The sequence below is a fragment of the Eretmochelys imbricata genome, chromosome 6 (genome assembly GCF_965152235.1).
Source record: "Eretmochelys imbricata isolate rEreImb1 chromosome 6, rEreImb1.hap1, whole genome shotgun sequence".
NCBI lineage: Eukaryota > Metazoa > Chordata > Testudines > Cheloniidae > Eretmochelys > Eretmochelys imbricata.
The window spans coordinates 68,388,136-68,403,846 of NC_135577.1; the positions used below are offsets into that span (position 1 = coordinate 68,388,136).

The 15,711-nt window shown below is 48.1% G+C and overlaps 1 protein-coding gene across 1 annotated transcript in view; it reads right to left on the bottom strand.

Annotated features, from left to right (window-relative positions):
• The window catches only part of HEATR4 (HEAT repeat containing 4), a 68,576-nt gene that overhangs the window by 30,397 nt on the left and 22,468 nt on the right, over nt 1–15,711 (bottom strand). The window contains exons 5-7 of the mRNA XM_077818768.1: nt 8,658–8,858; nt 8,141–8,284; nt 7,218–7,400 (exon numbers count right to left, since the gene is read on the bottom strand). Coding sequence (XP_077674894.1) covers nt 7,218–7,400; nt 8,141–8,284; nt 8,658–8,858 — 528 coding nt within the window. The remainder of the gene's footprint in view (nt 1–7,217; nt 7,401–8,140; nt 8,285–8,657; nt 8,859–15,711) is intronic.

Consider the following 15,711-nt stretch of genomic DNA (forward strand, 5'->3'; position numbering starts at 1 on the left):
ACTCTGATGTGCTCCCAAGGGAGATATGCCCCATGAGGTACAGTAAAGTGAGGCCTCTTATTGGGTGGCAGGAAGTGTCACTGGGGTTACAAAAAGTTGTGGTGTGGGCGAATTGTATGGGATCCTTTGTGACCCTGTTTCTGATGCGAAAGCTTACAGTAGGAGGGAGGGAAGGAGGGAATTAGGGCACTCAGCGTAAGGCCTGGTCTACACTACGAGTTTAGTACCTGGTCTACACTACGAGTTTAGGTCAAATTTAGCAGCATTATCTTGATTTAACCCTGCACCCGTCCACACGACGAAGCCCTTTTTTTTTTTTTTACTTAAAGGGCTCTTAAAAATCGATTTCTTTACTCCACCCCCGACGAGGGGATTAGCACTGAAATCAGCCTTGCCGGGTCGAATTTGGGTACTGTGGATGCAATTCAATGGTATTGGCCTCTGGGAGCTATCCCAGAGTGCTCAGTTGTGACCGCTCTGGACAGCGCTCTCAACTCAGATGCACTGGCCAGGTATACAGGAAAAGGCCCACAAACTTTTGAATCTCATTTCCTGTTTGGCCAGCGTGGCGAGCTCACCTGCACAGGTCACCATGCAGAGCTCATCATCACAGGAGACCATGCTGACCCAGAATCGCCGAAGAGCTCCAGCATAGACCAAACAGGAGATACGGAATCTGATCGCTGTATGGGGAGATGAATCTGTGCTGGCAGAACTCCGTTCGAAAAGATGAAATGCCAAAATATTTGAAAAAAATCTCCAATGGCATGAAGGACAGACGCTATAACAGGGACCTGCAGCAGTGCCGCGTGAAAATTAAGGAGCTCAGGCAAGCCTACCAAAAAACCAGAGAGGCAAAAGCCGCTCCACTTCAGAGCCCTAGACATGCCGCTTCTATGATGAGCCGCATGCCATTCTAGGGGGTGTAGCCACCACTACGCCAACCCTGTGCTTTGACTCCGTCCAAGGAGTGGGAGGCAACACGGAAGAGGGTTTTGGGGGCGAGGAAGATGATGATGATGAGGAGGAGGTTGTAGATAGCTCACAGCAAGGAAGCAAAGAAACCGGTTTCTCCAGCAGCCAGGATCTGTTTATCACCCTGGACCTAGACCCAGTAGCCCCTCAAACCCACCCAAGGCGGAGAAGGGACCTCTGGTGAGTGTACCTTTGTAAATATTATACACGGTTTAAAAGCAAGCGTGTTTAATGATTAATTTGCCCTGGCATTCACGGCCAGTACAGCTACTGGAAAAGTCTGTTAACGTGTCTGGGGATGGAGCAGAAATATGGAGCTCCATAAAGCTCTCCTGAATGTACTCCCAAAGCCTTTGCAACAGGTTTCTGGGGAGGGCAGCCTTATTCCATCCTCCACAGTAGGACACTTTACCACGCCAGGCCAGTAGTACGTAGTCGGGAATCATTGCAGAACAAAGTATTGCAGCGTATGATCCCAGTGTTTGCTGGCATTCAAACAACATCCGTTCTTTCTCTCTCTGTGTAACCCTCAGGAGAGTGATATCATTCATGGTCACCTGGTTGAAATAGGGTGGTTGTAATAAGCGGACATTCAGAGGTGCCCATTCCTGCTGGGCTGTTTTCCTGTGGCTGAACAGAAATCTTCCCCACTGTTAGCCATGCAGTGGGGGGAGGAGTGAAGCCATCATCCCAGAGAATTGTGGGGGGGGGAGGGGTAGTTGGGTTTCTGCTGCATGTGAACCCAGAAACTGCAGCCCCTCCTTTTAAATTGCCAAACTATTTTTAAATGGCCAACCCAACGGCTATTTCGTATGGGAAATGAGGGCGCTGCTGTTTGATGCCATTCCCACATGTTATGAAGGTTAAAGAAGCCAAAAGACTGTGGCTTACTATGGCTGCCTGCAAGCCGAATTCTGTTGCCCGGCCCTGCGTGAGTGATCTCTCACACCAAACTGGCATATCCTCAATAAGAGGCAAAATGCAACCTTGTAATGAAAGCACATGTGCTATGTAATGTTAACAGCAAGGTTTACCGTAAAAGAGTGTACCCATTGTTCTATAAAATGTGTCTTTTTAACTACCACTCTCCCTTTTTTTCCCCCCTCCACCAGCTGCATATGTTTCTCCTTCCCAGAGGCTAGTGAAGATTAGAAGGTGAAAAAAACAGCACTCGTGATGAAATGTTCTCTGACCTCATGCTGTCCTCCCACACTGACAGAGCACAGCAAAATACGTGGAGGCAGACAATCTCAGAGTGCAGGAAAACACAATATGACCGCGAGGAGAGGTAGCGGGCTGAAGATGGTAGGTGGCATCAGCTTGCTGAAAGAAGGCAGGAGTCAATGCTCAGGCTGCTGGAGGATTAAACTCATATGCTCCAGCGTATGGTTGAGCTGCAGAAAAGGCAACAGGAGCACAGACCACTGCTACCACCCCTGTGTAACCAACCGCCCTCCTCCCCAAGTTCCATAGCCTCCTCACCCAGACGCCCAGGAACGCGGTGGAGGGGCCTCCGGCCACCCAGCCACTCCACCCCAGAGGATTGCCCAAGCAACAGAAGGCTGGCATTCAATAAGTTTTAAAAGTGCTGTGTGGCCTTGTCCTTCCCTCCTCCACCACCCCTCCTGGGCTACCTTGGCAGTTATCCCCCTGTCTGTGTGATGAATAAATAAAGAATGCATGAATGTGAAGCAACAATGACTTTATTGCCTCTGCAAGCGGTGATGGAAGAGAGGAGAGGAGGGTGCTTAGCTTACAGGAAAGTAGAGTGAACCCAGGTGGGGGGGGAATTTCCATCAAGGAGAAACAAACAGAACTTTCACACTGTAGCCTGGCCATTCCTGAAACTGGTTTTCAAAGCTTCTCTGATGCGCACCACGCCCTCATGTACTCTTCTAACTGCCTTGGTGTCTGGCTGCGTGTAATCAGCGGCCAGGCGATTTGCCTCAACCTCCCACCCCGTCATAAATGTCTCCCCCTTACTCTCAAAGATATTGTGGAGCACACAGCAAGCAGTAATAACAATGGGAATATTGGTTTCGCTGAGGTCTAACTGAGTCAGTAAACTGCGCCAGCGCACTTTTAAATGCCCAAATGCACATTCTACCACAATTCTGCACTTGCTCAGCCTATAGTTGAACAGCTTCTGACTACTGTCCAGGCTGGCTGTGAAGGGTTCATGAGCCATGGCATTAAGGGGTAGGCTGGGTCCCCAAGGATAACTATAGGCATTTCAACATCCCCAATGGTTATTTTCTGGTCTGGAAAGTAAGTCCCTTCCTGCAGCTTTTGAAACAGACCAGAGTTCCTGAAGATGCGAGCGTCATGTACCTTTCCCGGCCATCCCACGTTGATGTTGGTGAAATGTCCCTTGTGATCCACCAGTGCTTGCAGCACCATTGAAAAGTACCCCTTGCGGTTTATGTACTCGCTGCCTTGGTGCTCCGGTGCCAAGATAGGGATATGGGTTCCGTCTATGGCCCCACCACAGTTAGGGAGTCCCATTGCAGCAAAGCCATCCACTGTGACCTGCACATTTCCCAGAGTCACTACCCTTGATATCAGCAGCTCAGTGGTAATGTTGGCTACTTGCATCACAGCAGCCCCCAGAGTAGATTTGCCCACTCCAAACTGATTCCCAACTGACCGGTAGCTGTCTGGCGTTGCAAGCTTCCACAGGGCTATCGCCACTCACTTCTCAACTGTGAGGGCTGCTCTTGTCTTGGTATTCTTGTGCTTCAGGACAGGGGAAAGCAAGTCACAAAGTTCCATGAAAGTGCCCTTACGCACGCAAAAGTTTCGCAGCCACTGGGAATCGTCCCAGAGCTGCAACACTTTGCGGTCCCACCACTCTGTGCTTGTTTCCCAGGCCCAGAATCAGCGTTCTACACCATGAACCTGCCCAATTGACACCATGATGTGCACATTGCAGGGGCCCGTACTTTGTGAGAAGTCTGTGTCCATGTCCTCATCACTCTCGTCACCGTGCTGCAGTCGCCTCCTCCTCGCCTGGTTTCACTTTTCTTGCAGGTTATGGTTCTGCATATCCTGCTGGATAATGCGCGCGGTATTTATAGTGCTCATAATTGCCACGGTGATCTGAGCGGGCTCCATGTTCCCAGTGCTATGGCGTCTGCACTGAAAAAAGGCGTGAAACGATTGTCTGCCGTTGCTCTGATAGAGGGAGGGGCGACTGACAACATGGCTTACAGGGTTGACTAACAGGGAATTAAAATCAACAAAGGGGGTGGCTTTGCATCAAGGAGAAACAGAATGGCTCCCTCAAGGATAGAACTCAAAACCCTGGGTTTAGCAGGCCATTGATTTCACGGAGGGAGGGAGGAAGGGGGGAGAAAATGAATACAAAACAAATCTGTTCTATTTCTTGTTTTGATCCACTTCATCTATCTTTATACATCTTGCTGGCAGCAGATGGTGCAGTACGACTGCTAGCCATCGTCGTCTCCTGGCTGCTCATTAGAAGACAATGCAGTACGACTGCCAGCAGGACTGAATCACCATGAGACGAAACTTAAAAGGGAAATGACCTGATTGAGTCACTCCCATGTTTGCCCAGGCACCCCGACCGGCCTCACTGAGGTCGGCTAAAAGAGCACCCTGGAGTATGGCAATGATGGCTACCAGTCATACTGCACTGTCTGCTGCCAAAAGGCAATGAGCTGCTGCTGTGTAGCAATGCAGCACCGCGTCTGCCAGCACTCAGGAGACATACGGTGATGATGAGCTGAGCAGGCTCCATGCTTGCCATGGTATGGCGTCTGCACTGGTAACCCAGGAAAAAAGGAGCGAAATGATTGTTTGCTGTTGCTTTCACGGAGGGAGGGAGGCAGGGAAGGGGGGGGGCCTGACGCGCAACAATGTTTTTGCCCCATCAGGCATTGGGATTTCTACCCAGAATTCAAATGGGCAGCAGAGACTGCGGGAACTGTGGGATAGCTACAATGCTCCGGAAGTCGACAGTTGCCTCGGTACTGTGGACGCACTCCGCCGACTAAATGCACTTAGAACATTTGTGTGGGAACACACACAATCGACTATATAAAAACGCTTTCTACAAAACTGACTTCTATAAATTTGACCTAATTTTGTAGTGAAGACATAGCCTAAGTCTAGCCTTCTAGCAGTGATGTCATGATTCCCAAGGTTAATCAGGACAAACTTTGAATGAATCCTTGTTGCTAAGTTCTGTTGCAAATGATCAGTCCAGTAGTAGGTCTACATGTTAGGCCCATACACTAAGTCTCCCATCAATGTCAGGTGGTAAGCAGCATTAATGTTTAGTGGGGGAGGTGCCTAATTCCTCTGCTCAGCACCAGGAAGGAGTGTTTAATGACTGCACTAGGGAACTGGTAGCCAGGATTTCCCATTTGTATTGCTGACTCTGCCAGTAACTTGGTCTGGGCCCTTGTACTCGATGATTAAGTTATGTGCCTCTGTTTACTCTTAAATAAAATGGGACTGATACTTACCAACCTCAGAGGGTATTGTAAACCGTAGTTCATTAATGTTTGTAAAGCACTGGGAGATCTTATGATTAAAGATACTAGGTAAATGCAAAGAGTTGCTATGGATTGGGCTAAATCTTCTTATGGGTCAGGCACTGCTGCTGCCTTCCATTCAGAATAAATGTACAGAAGCCATTGTAACCTGGTAACTGAAACAACAGCAGTAGCATCCAAAACACAGGCACACGGAAACACTAAGGAGAAGCTGAATCATGTAACCTAAGGATCTTAAAATGCCAGGACTAGGCTTTGATTGGTGAAATTGTATGTGTGCATGCCCACATGCACACCAGAGCGAGACTCAAGATGAACTGAAGCAAGACAGACTGGGAGAGACAGAGACTGCATGGACAAGCACAATGTATGACCCTGGAAGAAGCCAGAGAGGGGGCTCCTGAGTCTGAGCAAAGAAACCATCTCCTTTAGTTTTTGGTTCTTCGCATAGTCACCAACTCCATGGGTGCTCCAGGATTGGAGCACCCATGGAAAAAAATTAGTGGGTGCTTAGCACCCACCGGCAACCAGCTCCCCCAGCCGTAGCACCTACTGTCCGCCAGTCCCCACCGATCAACTCCTCCCCCTCCCCCCAAACGCCTCCTGCTCGCCACGATCAGCTGTTCCTCGGGGGGGGGGGCACCTTTGGGGGAGGGGGCAGAACTGGGTGGGAAAAGGTGGGGCCAGGAAGAGGTGGTATAGGGGTGGGGGCAGGGCCTGAGGCAGAGCGGGCAAGTTACATGCCCTCTCTTTGCCTGTGTGCACCCCTGGGGCCTGGAGGAAGCCAGTGCCTGTGGTTCCTCGTCTGTTTGGAGAAGCAGGGGTTTGTACATTACTAGTAAATAACAAGATTGCATAAAAAAAAAACAACAACAACCACCCACCACCAGAATCCATCATCAATTTCTACTCCCAAGTGGAACATCCTCAAGGCTCCAAACTGTGACTCATGCTTGGGTCAACAGAATTATTAATAAAACAGTCCAGAAAATGGCACCAAGCGAGTGCCACTGCTTCAACTAAGCCTCTTAGAAATGACAGAGCATTAACCACAATGTTGCCTTTGAAATGTGACATGTGTGATGCACCCAGGCTCCTGAGATAGCTAATTTAAAAGGAGGTTCCTCTTTTCGTAGAGCAAAACTAATAAATAAAAGACACCTGTTTCTCTTCATAGGAAAGTCACAGAAAATATCTGCAGTTAGTTGCTGGGGCCACAAACTTCTTTCCAAAGTATCACTGCAGGGTGTCAGCTGGACACAGTATTCTTCACTTCCTGCCTAAAATGTAATGCAGTATTGCTGTGCACAGCTGAACAGCTGAGAAGCCCCAGCCCAGGAGGAACTGAATGTCTTTCAAGGATCAACCAGATCACCTCCCTTCGGTCTTGAATCAGAATGATATGAAATGGGTGCGTGGAAGCACTGGTGGTTTAGCACATTACACTATTTACAGAGGTTATCAGCTCCAGTACCAGGCTCCTTGGGGCTCGCAGGGCATGTAATTTTCAGAGGCAGCACACTCCAAACTGGGACAGGCCCCCTTCCCTCGCTTTCCAGTGACCCACTCTGCTACTAAACTGAATGGCTCTGGCTGGTTCTAGAGGGAGCTGCATCTAGCCGTCTCAGGCTGAAGTGTGTAGCTGCAAAGCAGGGATTTTGAAGTTGATGAAGGTGTAGGAGAAAAGTAAACAACAGAGGGAAGCAGCAGTAAAGCCCTTACCATGTACCAGAGCTTCCTTCATGATCATTTGTGCCTCATCGTTCCACATCCCTACGGTGTAGTGGCACACGGCAGCCGCCATTCTCACATGGGCATTCTCATCCCTCAGAGTCTTTCTAAGCAAAGGCTGTAGTTCCACAGGCACATCCTGAATAACTGGGGCCTTTCCAATGCCATGTAGTCCTACAACTCAGGAAATAATGAGCTCTGAATAAGACAGCAGCTTCTCTCTCTCTACCTCTATTACCCATACAGAAACAGCAACATATTTTCTATGCATTTGCCATATGGAATGTTTGACTAAATGTTCAATTTACAAATATACTGCAGCAACAATACTCTGCCCTTCTCATACACACCCCCTCCCCCCCCGAGGATCTCAAAGCATTTCACACCAATAATGAATTAAGCTTCACAAGCCACGGAACGGTAGCAAAGCATGATCATCCCCATTTTACAGACAGACACACAGGCAAAGAGAGGGCATGTAACTTGCCCAAAGACACATCAAGAAGTCTGTGGCAAACCTGGGGAAGCAATCTCATCTCCTCACTCCCACCCATGTGCATTAACCATGAGACCATGGCGCCTCTCATATTTCAATATATGCAGGATATCACATCTGGAGCTGAGGGGATGTGTTCAGAATTCACATATATTTGAAAATAAGATTAATCAAATAATTTGAATTTAGGGTACTTAAAACATGGCATTTATGAAATGGCTTTAAAAAGACTAGGCCCAAATGGAGCGTTCTTATTGGCTGCCAGTGATGTCATATAACACTGCTTCCAATAATATTCAGTAACTTCAGAGGTCAGGCCAGTCCCCTTGTTTTCATCCATAAACTATATTTCATAACAACAATATGATTCCTCACATTAACAGTGTAAGTCAACAATGTCAAATTAGGCTTCTCTCACCTGACTCCTTACTGTCACTGTCTAGTCTGGGTCGCTCCAACACTGCAGTGGCACAGGTTATTAGAGCTGTGACCCGAATGACATCATGTATATCTGTAAGGGCCCTCATTAAGCCTTCAATAGTTGCATTCTGCCACCGGGGAGCTGAGCAGTAGAAAGGAAGGAGACAGAAGAAAATGTGTTCTGATAACAAAGAACGGGAATCTTTAACAGATCTATCAACTGTGAAAAAGTCTCCCAGGGGAATTGGTGGAAGCCTCACCTCTGGATTCATTTTAAACTGGACAGAGCATTGGAGAATGCACAGGAGAGAACAATCCTACACTGAGGGGACTGGACTACATGACCTCTTGGAATCAAAGATATTATTTATTGTTAACCTATGAATAGGAAAGAGTTTTAGAGAGGTGATCAGAGACTGCCAGTTCTTCTTGCATGACCCACCAAGCAGACTAATGGCTACCTTCAACCACTATAAACTAGAAAGACTGGAATTTCAATAAACACATCTACTCACTCAGCTTCCAGGCGTTCTTCCATTGCTCCAGCATAGTTTTGAGGATATGTACATGCTGAGGCAGGACTTCTTTAGGTTCCTTGTGCTCATTTCTCCCTCTCCTGGCCTTTGCAGGAGATGACTCCTGGCCCCTTTGTGCAAAGTCATCAGCAAGGGTAGGCAGAGCAATCCAACGGAAGGCTCCCCTCACAGGCCTCCGAGCTGCTCAGACAACATTATTAGAAACAGATTAGCACCAACCCACTTTATCCCTTGCCCAAAACAATCAGCTAAGAAAGACCACAAACCTCAGTGCTTTTGAAACAAGTTGTACAATCCACTTCTTGTACCTAGCCTTTTCTCAGTAGCCTCACTGACATTAAATATTTTAAAAACAAAAAAAATCCCCTTCAGAATAGGGGGGAGGGGGAGAAAGAGAGAGATCTTGTGTTCACGTCAGTAAATCTGTAGGGTGATGAGACAAAAATCTAAGTGGATGGAGAGATATAAAGGCAGGACACTGGATACTTTAACACAGGAAATTTAAGGGTGGATGAAGACTTGGAAGTTGCCCCCTTTGAGTAGAATTAAGAGTTATATCTCAAACAGTGTGTTTTCTAAAAACATAGATAAGGCATTTTTCTAAGCAAAGAAAAGAAAAAGATGAATTTAGGGTTTGTTCAATAGCTTGGAAGACTGAAGCTTCCATACACTCATAGAACAGGTGCAGCACAGGTCGAAGCAGTGCAAGGGATACTCATGTGATTAGAGAGGTGTTTCCTCTGTCCCCATGAAACCTTGTCCATATTTGACCAAGTTTCAAGCCCCAGAAAATTGCCAGTTGCATATGTTTAGTAGACCTTGTTCAAGACTTGTCCTTAATTTTATGAACATTCCAATTGCACTACTTGTGCTTCCAGGCTCCAATGAGCCTCCTGCATCATTCTGGAGGGGTCTCAAAACACTATCTCCCTCCAAATACGACAGAAAAAAAAAACCGGACCCTCCTCCTTCTCCTTTTACTATTTGTCCCCCTTGAAATATTCTTTGACATAGGAGAGGATACACTGAACTGTCCAGAAGACCATAAGTTCTAGATCCACCTCTTCTACTGACTAATGTTAATAATTTTTCAAACTTCAGTTTTTACTGAGTATGGCCTCATACCTCTACTGTAAGAGAGAAGTCTGTATCAGTACCTTTTCATTTTACAGAGGGAATGTAAAAAATTGCAAAAGGTCACACAGCAGGGAAGGAATGGAACCCAGGTTTCTAATATGCAGATCCAAGTCACATCTACTTAGTCACACTGCCTCTCTGAAAGAATCTGCCAAATCTGCGTACTTGGATATGCTGGCTGTAACAGGGAGCTATTTCTGCATATATAAACCATTCTTTCAGTGTGCTTAAATATCCTCCTCAAGTGGCTATTTCATGGAGGATAAAAGTCTACTGCTGTTTCCAGCTAAGGAGTTATTCCTTTAGCTCCAATTGTAGAGATCTAAAGTTCCTAGGGTCCAAAGTCTGCTGATGACTCTTGCGGGGATCATTACAGTTGCACATAATATAATTTATTGTGGGTTCCTCCTCCATCCTTTTTATTATTACATTAAAAGAACATTATTAAGGTTGCAAATTTAAGCACTCAAAAGTTAGGAAGTGTCTATGTAACCTTAATTCTGCCCCTTTGTGGGTATGCATACAATTTTCAATTACACGATAACATATGATTACAGGACTTGATACAGGGACGGGGGTCTTGCTGTAAAACAGTGGATGAGTAAAAAACTCTTGCTGAAAGGAACCCTCCACTTCAACAGACTCTGGCTACAGAAAGCCAAATTCTCTGCTCAAAAGACTGTCACAGCAGGAATCTATATTTGACCTGTGGAGGTTCCTCAAAAATCAAATGGAGTTGAGAAGTCTAACCTATAGCAGGAGTACTCATCCTCTTTCATACCTTGATCCCACATTCAGCTCCTCTCAACTAATACTTCTCAAATGTACCCTAGAATCCTTGGCACTAGCTCGTCTGGCACTTCAAAGGCTATACCACAAAAGTCACCACATTGCTTTCTGTGGTACTGCTTAGGAGGACTCAGCCCTGGTCTACACTAGGACTTTAGGTCGAATTTAGCAGCATTAAATTGATGTAAACCTGTACCCGTCCACACGATGAAGCCCTTTATTTCGACTTAGAGGGCTCTTAAAATCGATTTCCTTACTCCACCCCTGACAAGTGGATTAGCGCTTAAATCGGCCTTGCCGGCTCAAATTTGGGGTACTGTGGACACAATTCAATGGTATTGGCCTCCGGGAGCTATCCCAGAGTGCTCCACTGTGACCGCTCTGGACAGCACTCTCAACTCAGATGCACTGGCCAGGTAGACAGGAAAAGAACCGCGAACTTTTGAATCTCATTTCCTGTTTGGCCAGCGTGGCAAGCTGCAGGTGACCATGCAGAGCTCATCAGCAGAGGTGATCATGATGGAGTCCCAGAATTGCAAAAGAGCTCCAGCATGGACCGAACGGGAGGTATGGGATCTGATCGCTGTATGGGGAGAGGAATCCGTGCTATCAGAACTCCGTTCCAGTTTTCGAAATGCCAAAACCTTTGTCAAAATCTCCCAGGGCATGAAGGACAGAGGCCATAACAGGGACCTGAAGCAGTGCCGCGTGAAACTGAAGGAGCTGAGGCAAGCCTACCAGAAAACCAGAGAGGCGAACAGCCGCTCCAGATCAGAGCCCTAAACATGCCGCTTCTATGATGAGCTGCATGCCATTTTAGGGGGTTCAGCCACCACTACCCCAGCCGTGTTGTTTGACTCCTTCAATGGAGATGGAGGCAATACGGAAGCAGGTTTCGGGGACGAAGAAGATGATGATGATGATGAGGTTGTAGATAGCTCACAGCAAGCAAGCGGAGAAACTGGTTTTCCCGACAGCCAGGAACTGTTTCTCACCCTGGACCTGGAGCCAGTACCCCCCGAACCCACCCAAGGCTGCCTCCTGGACCCAGCAGGCGGAGAAGGGACCTCTGGTGAGTGTACTTTTTAAAATACTATACATGGTTTAAAAGCAAGCATGTGAAAGGATTACTTTGCCCTGGCATTCGCGGTTCTCCTGGATGTACTCCCAAAGCCTTTGCAAAAGGTTTCTGGGGAGGGCAGCCTTACTGCGTCCTTCATGGTAGGACACTTTACCACTCCAGGCCAGTAACACGTACTCGGGAATCATTGTACAACAAAGCATTGCAGTGTATGTTTGCTGGCGTTCAAACAACATCCGTTCTTTATCTCTCTGTGTTATCCTCAGGAGAGTGAGATATAATTCATGGTCACCTGGATGAAATAGAGTGCTTTTCTTCAGGGGACACTCAGAGGAGCCCGTTCCTGCTGGGCTGTTTGCCTGTGGCTAAACAGAAATGTTCCCCGCTGTTAGCCACAGGGAGGGGGGAAGGTTGAGGGGGTAGCCACGCGGTGGGGGGAGGCAAAATGCGACCTTGTAACGAAAGCACATGTGCTATGTATGTAATGTTAACAGCAAGGATTACCCTGAAAGAGTGTAGCCACTGTTTTATAAAATGTGTCTTTTTAAATACCGCTGTCCCTTTTTTTTTCTCCACCAGCTGCATGTGTTTCAATGATCACAGGATCTTCTCCTTCCCAGAGGCTAGTGAAGCTTAGAAAGAAAAAAAAACGCACTCGCGATGAAATGTTCTCCGAGCTCATGCTGTCCTCCCACGCTGATAGAGCACAGACGAATGCGTGGAGGCAAATAATGTCAGAGTGCAGGAAAGCACAAAATGACCGGGAGGAGAGGTGGCGGGCTGAAGAGAGTAAGTGGCGGGCTGAAGAGAGGGCTGAAGCTCAAATGTGGCAGCAGCGTGATGAGAGGAGGCAGGATTCAATGCTGAGGCTGCTGGAGGACCAAACCAGTATGCTCCAGTGTATGGTTGAGCTGCAGCAAAGGCAGCTGGAGCACAGACTGCCACTACAGCCCCTGTGTAACCAACTGCCCTCCTCCCCAAGTTCCATAGCCTCCACACCCAGACGCCCAAGAACGCAGTGGGGGGGCCTCCGGCCAACCAGCCACTCCACCACAGAGGATTGCCCAAAAAAAAGAAGGCTGTCATTCAATAAATTTTAAAGTTGTAAACTTTTAAAGTGCTGTGTGGCATTTGCCTTCCCTCCTCCACCACCCCTCCTGGGCTATCTTGGTAGTCATCCCCCTATTTGTGTGATGAATGAATAAAGAATGCATGAATGTGAAGCAACAATGATTTTATTGCCTCTGCAAGCAGTGATTGAAGGGAGGAGGGGCAGGTGGTTAGCTTACAGGGAAGTAGAGTGAACCAAGGGGCGGGGGGTTTCATCAAGGAGAAACAAACAGAACTTTCACACCATAGCCTGGCCAGTCATGAAACTGGTTTTCAAAGCTTCTCTGATGCATACCGCGCCCTCCTGTGCTCTTCTAACCGCCCTGGTGTCTGGCTGCGCGTAACCAGCAGCCAGGCGATTTGCCTCAACCTCCCACCCCGGCATAAACGTCTCCCCCTTATTCTCACAGATATCGTGGAGCACACAGCAAGCAGTAATAACAATGGGAATATTGGTTTCGCTGAGGTCTAACTGAGTCAGTAAACTGCGCCAGCGCGCCTTTAAATGTCCAAATGCACATTCTACCAACATTCTGCACTTGCTCAGCCTGTAGTTGAACAGCTCCTGACTACTGTCCAGGCTGCCTGTGTACGGCTTCATGAGCCATGGCATTAAGGGGTAGGCTGGGTCCCCAAGGATACATATAGGCATTTCAACATCCCCAACAGTTATGTTCTGGTCTGGGAATAAAGTCCCTTCCTGCAGCTTTTGAAACAGATCAGAGTTCCTGAAGATGCGAGCGTCATGTACCTTTCCCGGCCATCCCACGTTGATGTTGGTGAAACGTCCCTTGTGATCCACCAGAGCTTGCAGCACTATCGAAAAGTACCCCTTATGGTTTATGTACTCGGCGGCTTGGTGCTCCGGTGCCAAGATAGGGATATGGGTTCCGTCTATGGCCCCACCACAGTTAGGGAATCCCATTGCAGCAAAGCCATCCACTATAACCTGCACATTTCCCAGGGTCACTACCCTTGATATCAGCAGATCTTTGATTGCATGGGCTACTTGCATCACAGCAGCCCCAACAGTAGATTTGCCCACTCCAAATTGATTCCCAACTGACCGGTAGCTGTCTGGCGTTGCAAGCTTCCACAGGGCTATCGCCACTCGCTTCTCAACTGTGAGGGCTGCTCTCATCTTGGTATTCATGCGCCTCAGGGCAGGGGAAAGCAAGTCACAAAGTTCCATGAAAGTGCCCTTACGCATGCGAAAGTTTCGCAGCCACTGGGAATCGTCCCAGACCTGCAACACTATGCGGTCCCACCAGTCTGTGCTTGTTTCCCGAGCCCAGAATCGGCGTTCCACAGCATGAACCTGCCCCATTAGCACCATGATGCATGCATTGGCAGGGCCCATGCTTTCAGAGAAATCTGTGTCCATGTCCTGATCACTCACGTGACTGCGCTGACGTCGCCTCCTCGCCCGGTATCGCTTTGCCAGGTTCTGGTGCTGCATATACTGCTGGATAATGCGTGTGGTGTTTAATGTGCTCCTAATTTCCAAAGTGAGCTGAGCGGCCTCCATGCTTGCCTTGGTATGGCGTCCGCACAGAAAAAAGGCGCGGAATGATTGTCTGCCGTTGCTCTGACGGAGGGAGGGGCGACTGAGGACACGGCTTACAGGGTTGGCTTCAGGGAGCTAAAATCAACAAAGGGGGTGTCTTTACATCAAGGAGTATTTCAGGCAGGACTTCACAGAGGGTTCCAATAAGAAATGGTGCACCTAACTTATTGTTCTTATTGGAACAAGGAGGTTAGCCTGGCCTCTGATTGATACATGGCTAGATTTACCTCGCTGCACCTTCTCTGTGAGTGATTGCAGTGTGACCTAGAGGAATGAGTCCCCTAGACGGGGGAGGGAGGGAAGCAAATGAATACAGAACAAATCTGGTCTATTTCTTGTTTTGATCCACTCCATCTATCTTTTACATCTTTGCCTGGCAGCAGACGGTGCAGAAGGACTGCATGCCATCCACATCTCATGGCTGCTCGGCAGAAGATGGTACAGTACGACTGCTAGCCATCCTCATCTCTTGCCTGCCCGGCAGAAGATGGTACAGTAAGACTGCTAGCAATCCATATCGCCTGCCTGCTCACCATAAGACGGTTCAATAGGACTGACTGCAGGACTAAAGAGAATGACCTGGTCAAGTCACTCCAAATTTAGTCCCAGCGCCCATGTCTGCCCAGGCGCTCCCAGCCGACGTGGCCAGGAGCACCTCGGACATGACGATGACGGCTACCAGTCGTACTGTACCGTCTGCTGCCACAAGGTAATGGGTTGCTGCTACTGTGTAGCAATGCCGTACCATATCTGCCAGCACCCAGGAGACATACGGTGACGGTTACCTGAGTGGGATCCATGCTTGCCGTGGTATAGTGTCTGCACAGGTAACTCAGAAAAAAAGGCGTGAAACGATTGTCTGCCCTTGCTTTCACGGAGGGAGGGAGGGAACGGGGGCCTGACGATATGTACCCAGAACCACCCACGACAATGTTTTAGCCCCATCAGACATTGGGATCTCAACCCAGAATTCCAATGGGCAGCGGAGACTGCGGGAACTGTGGGACAGCTATCACAGTGCAATGCTCCGGAAGTCGACTCTAGCCTCGGTACTGTGGAAGCACTCCGCCGAGTTAATGCACTTAATGCACTTAGAGCATTTTCTGTGGGGACACACACACTCGAATATATAAAACCGATTTCTAAAAAACCGACTTCTATAAATTCGACCTTATTCCATAGTGTAGACATACCCTCAGTTACAAGTAACCATGCAAGTCTACTTCAATAGAAAGCCAGAGACAAGAAATGGGAGTGATTGCCCCTAAACAATCTCCTTTGAGAGTCATGGTCTATTTGTTAAGAAGCAGTTCTCTATTCAGTGTCCCCCAGACTGGCACAGGTCTCTT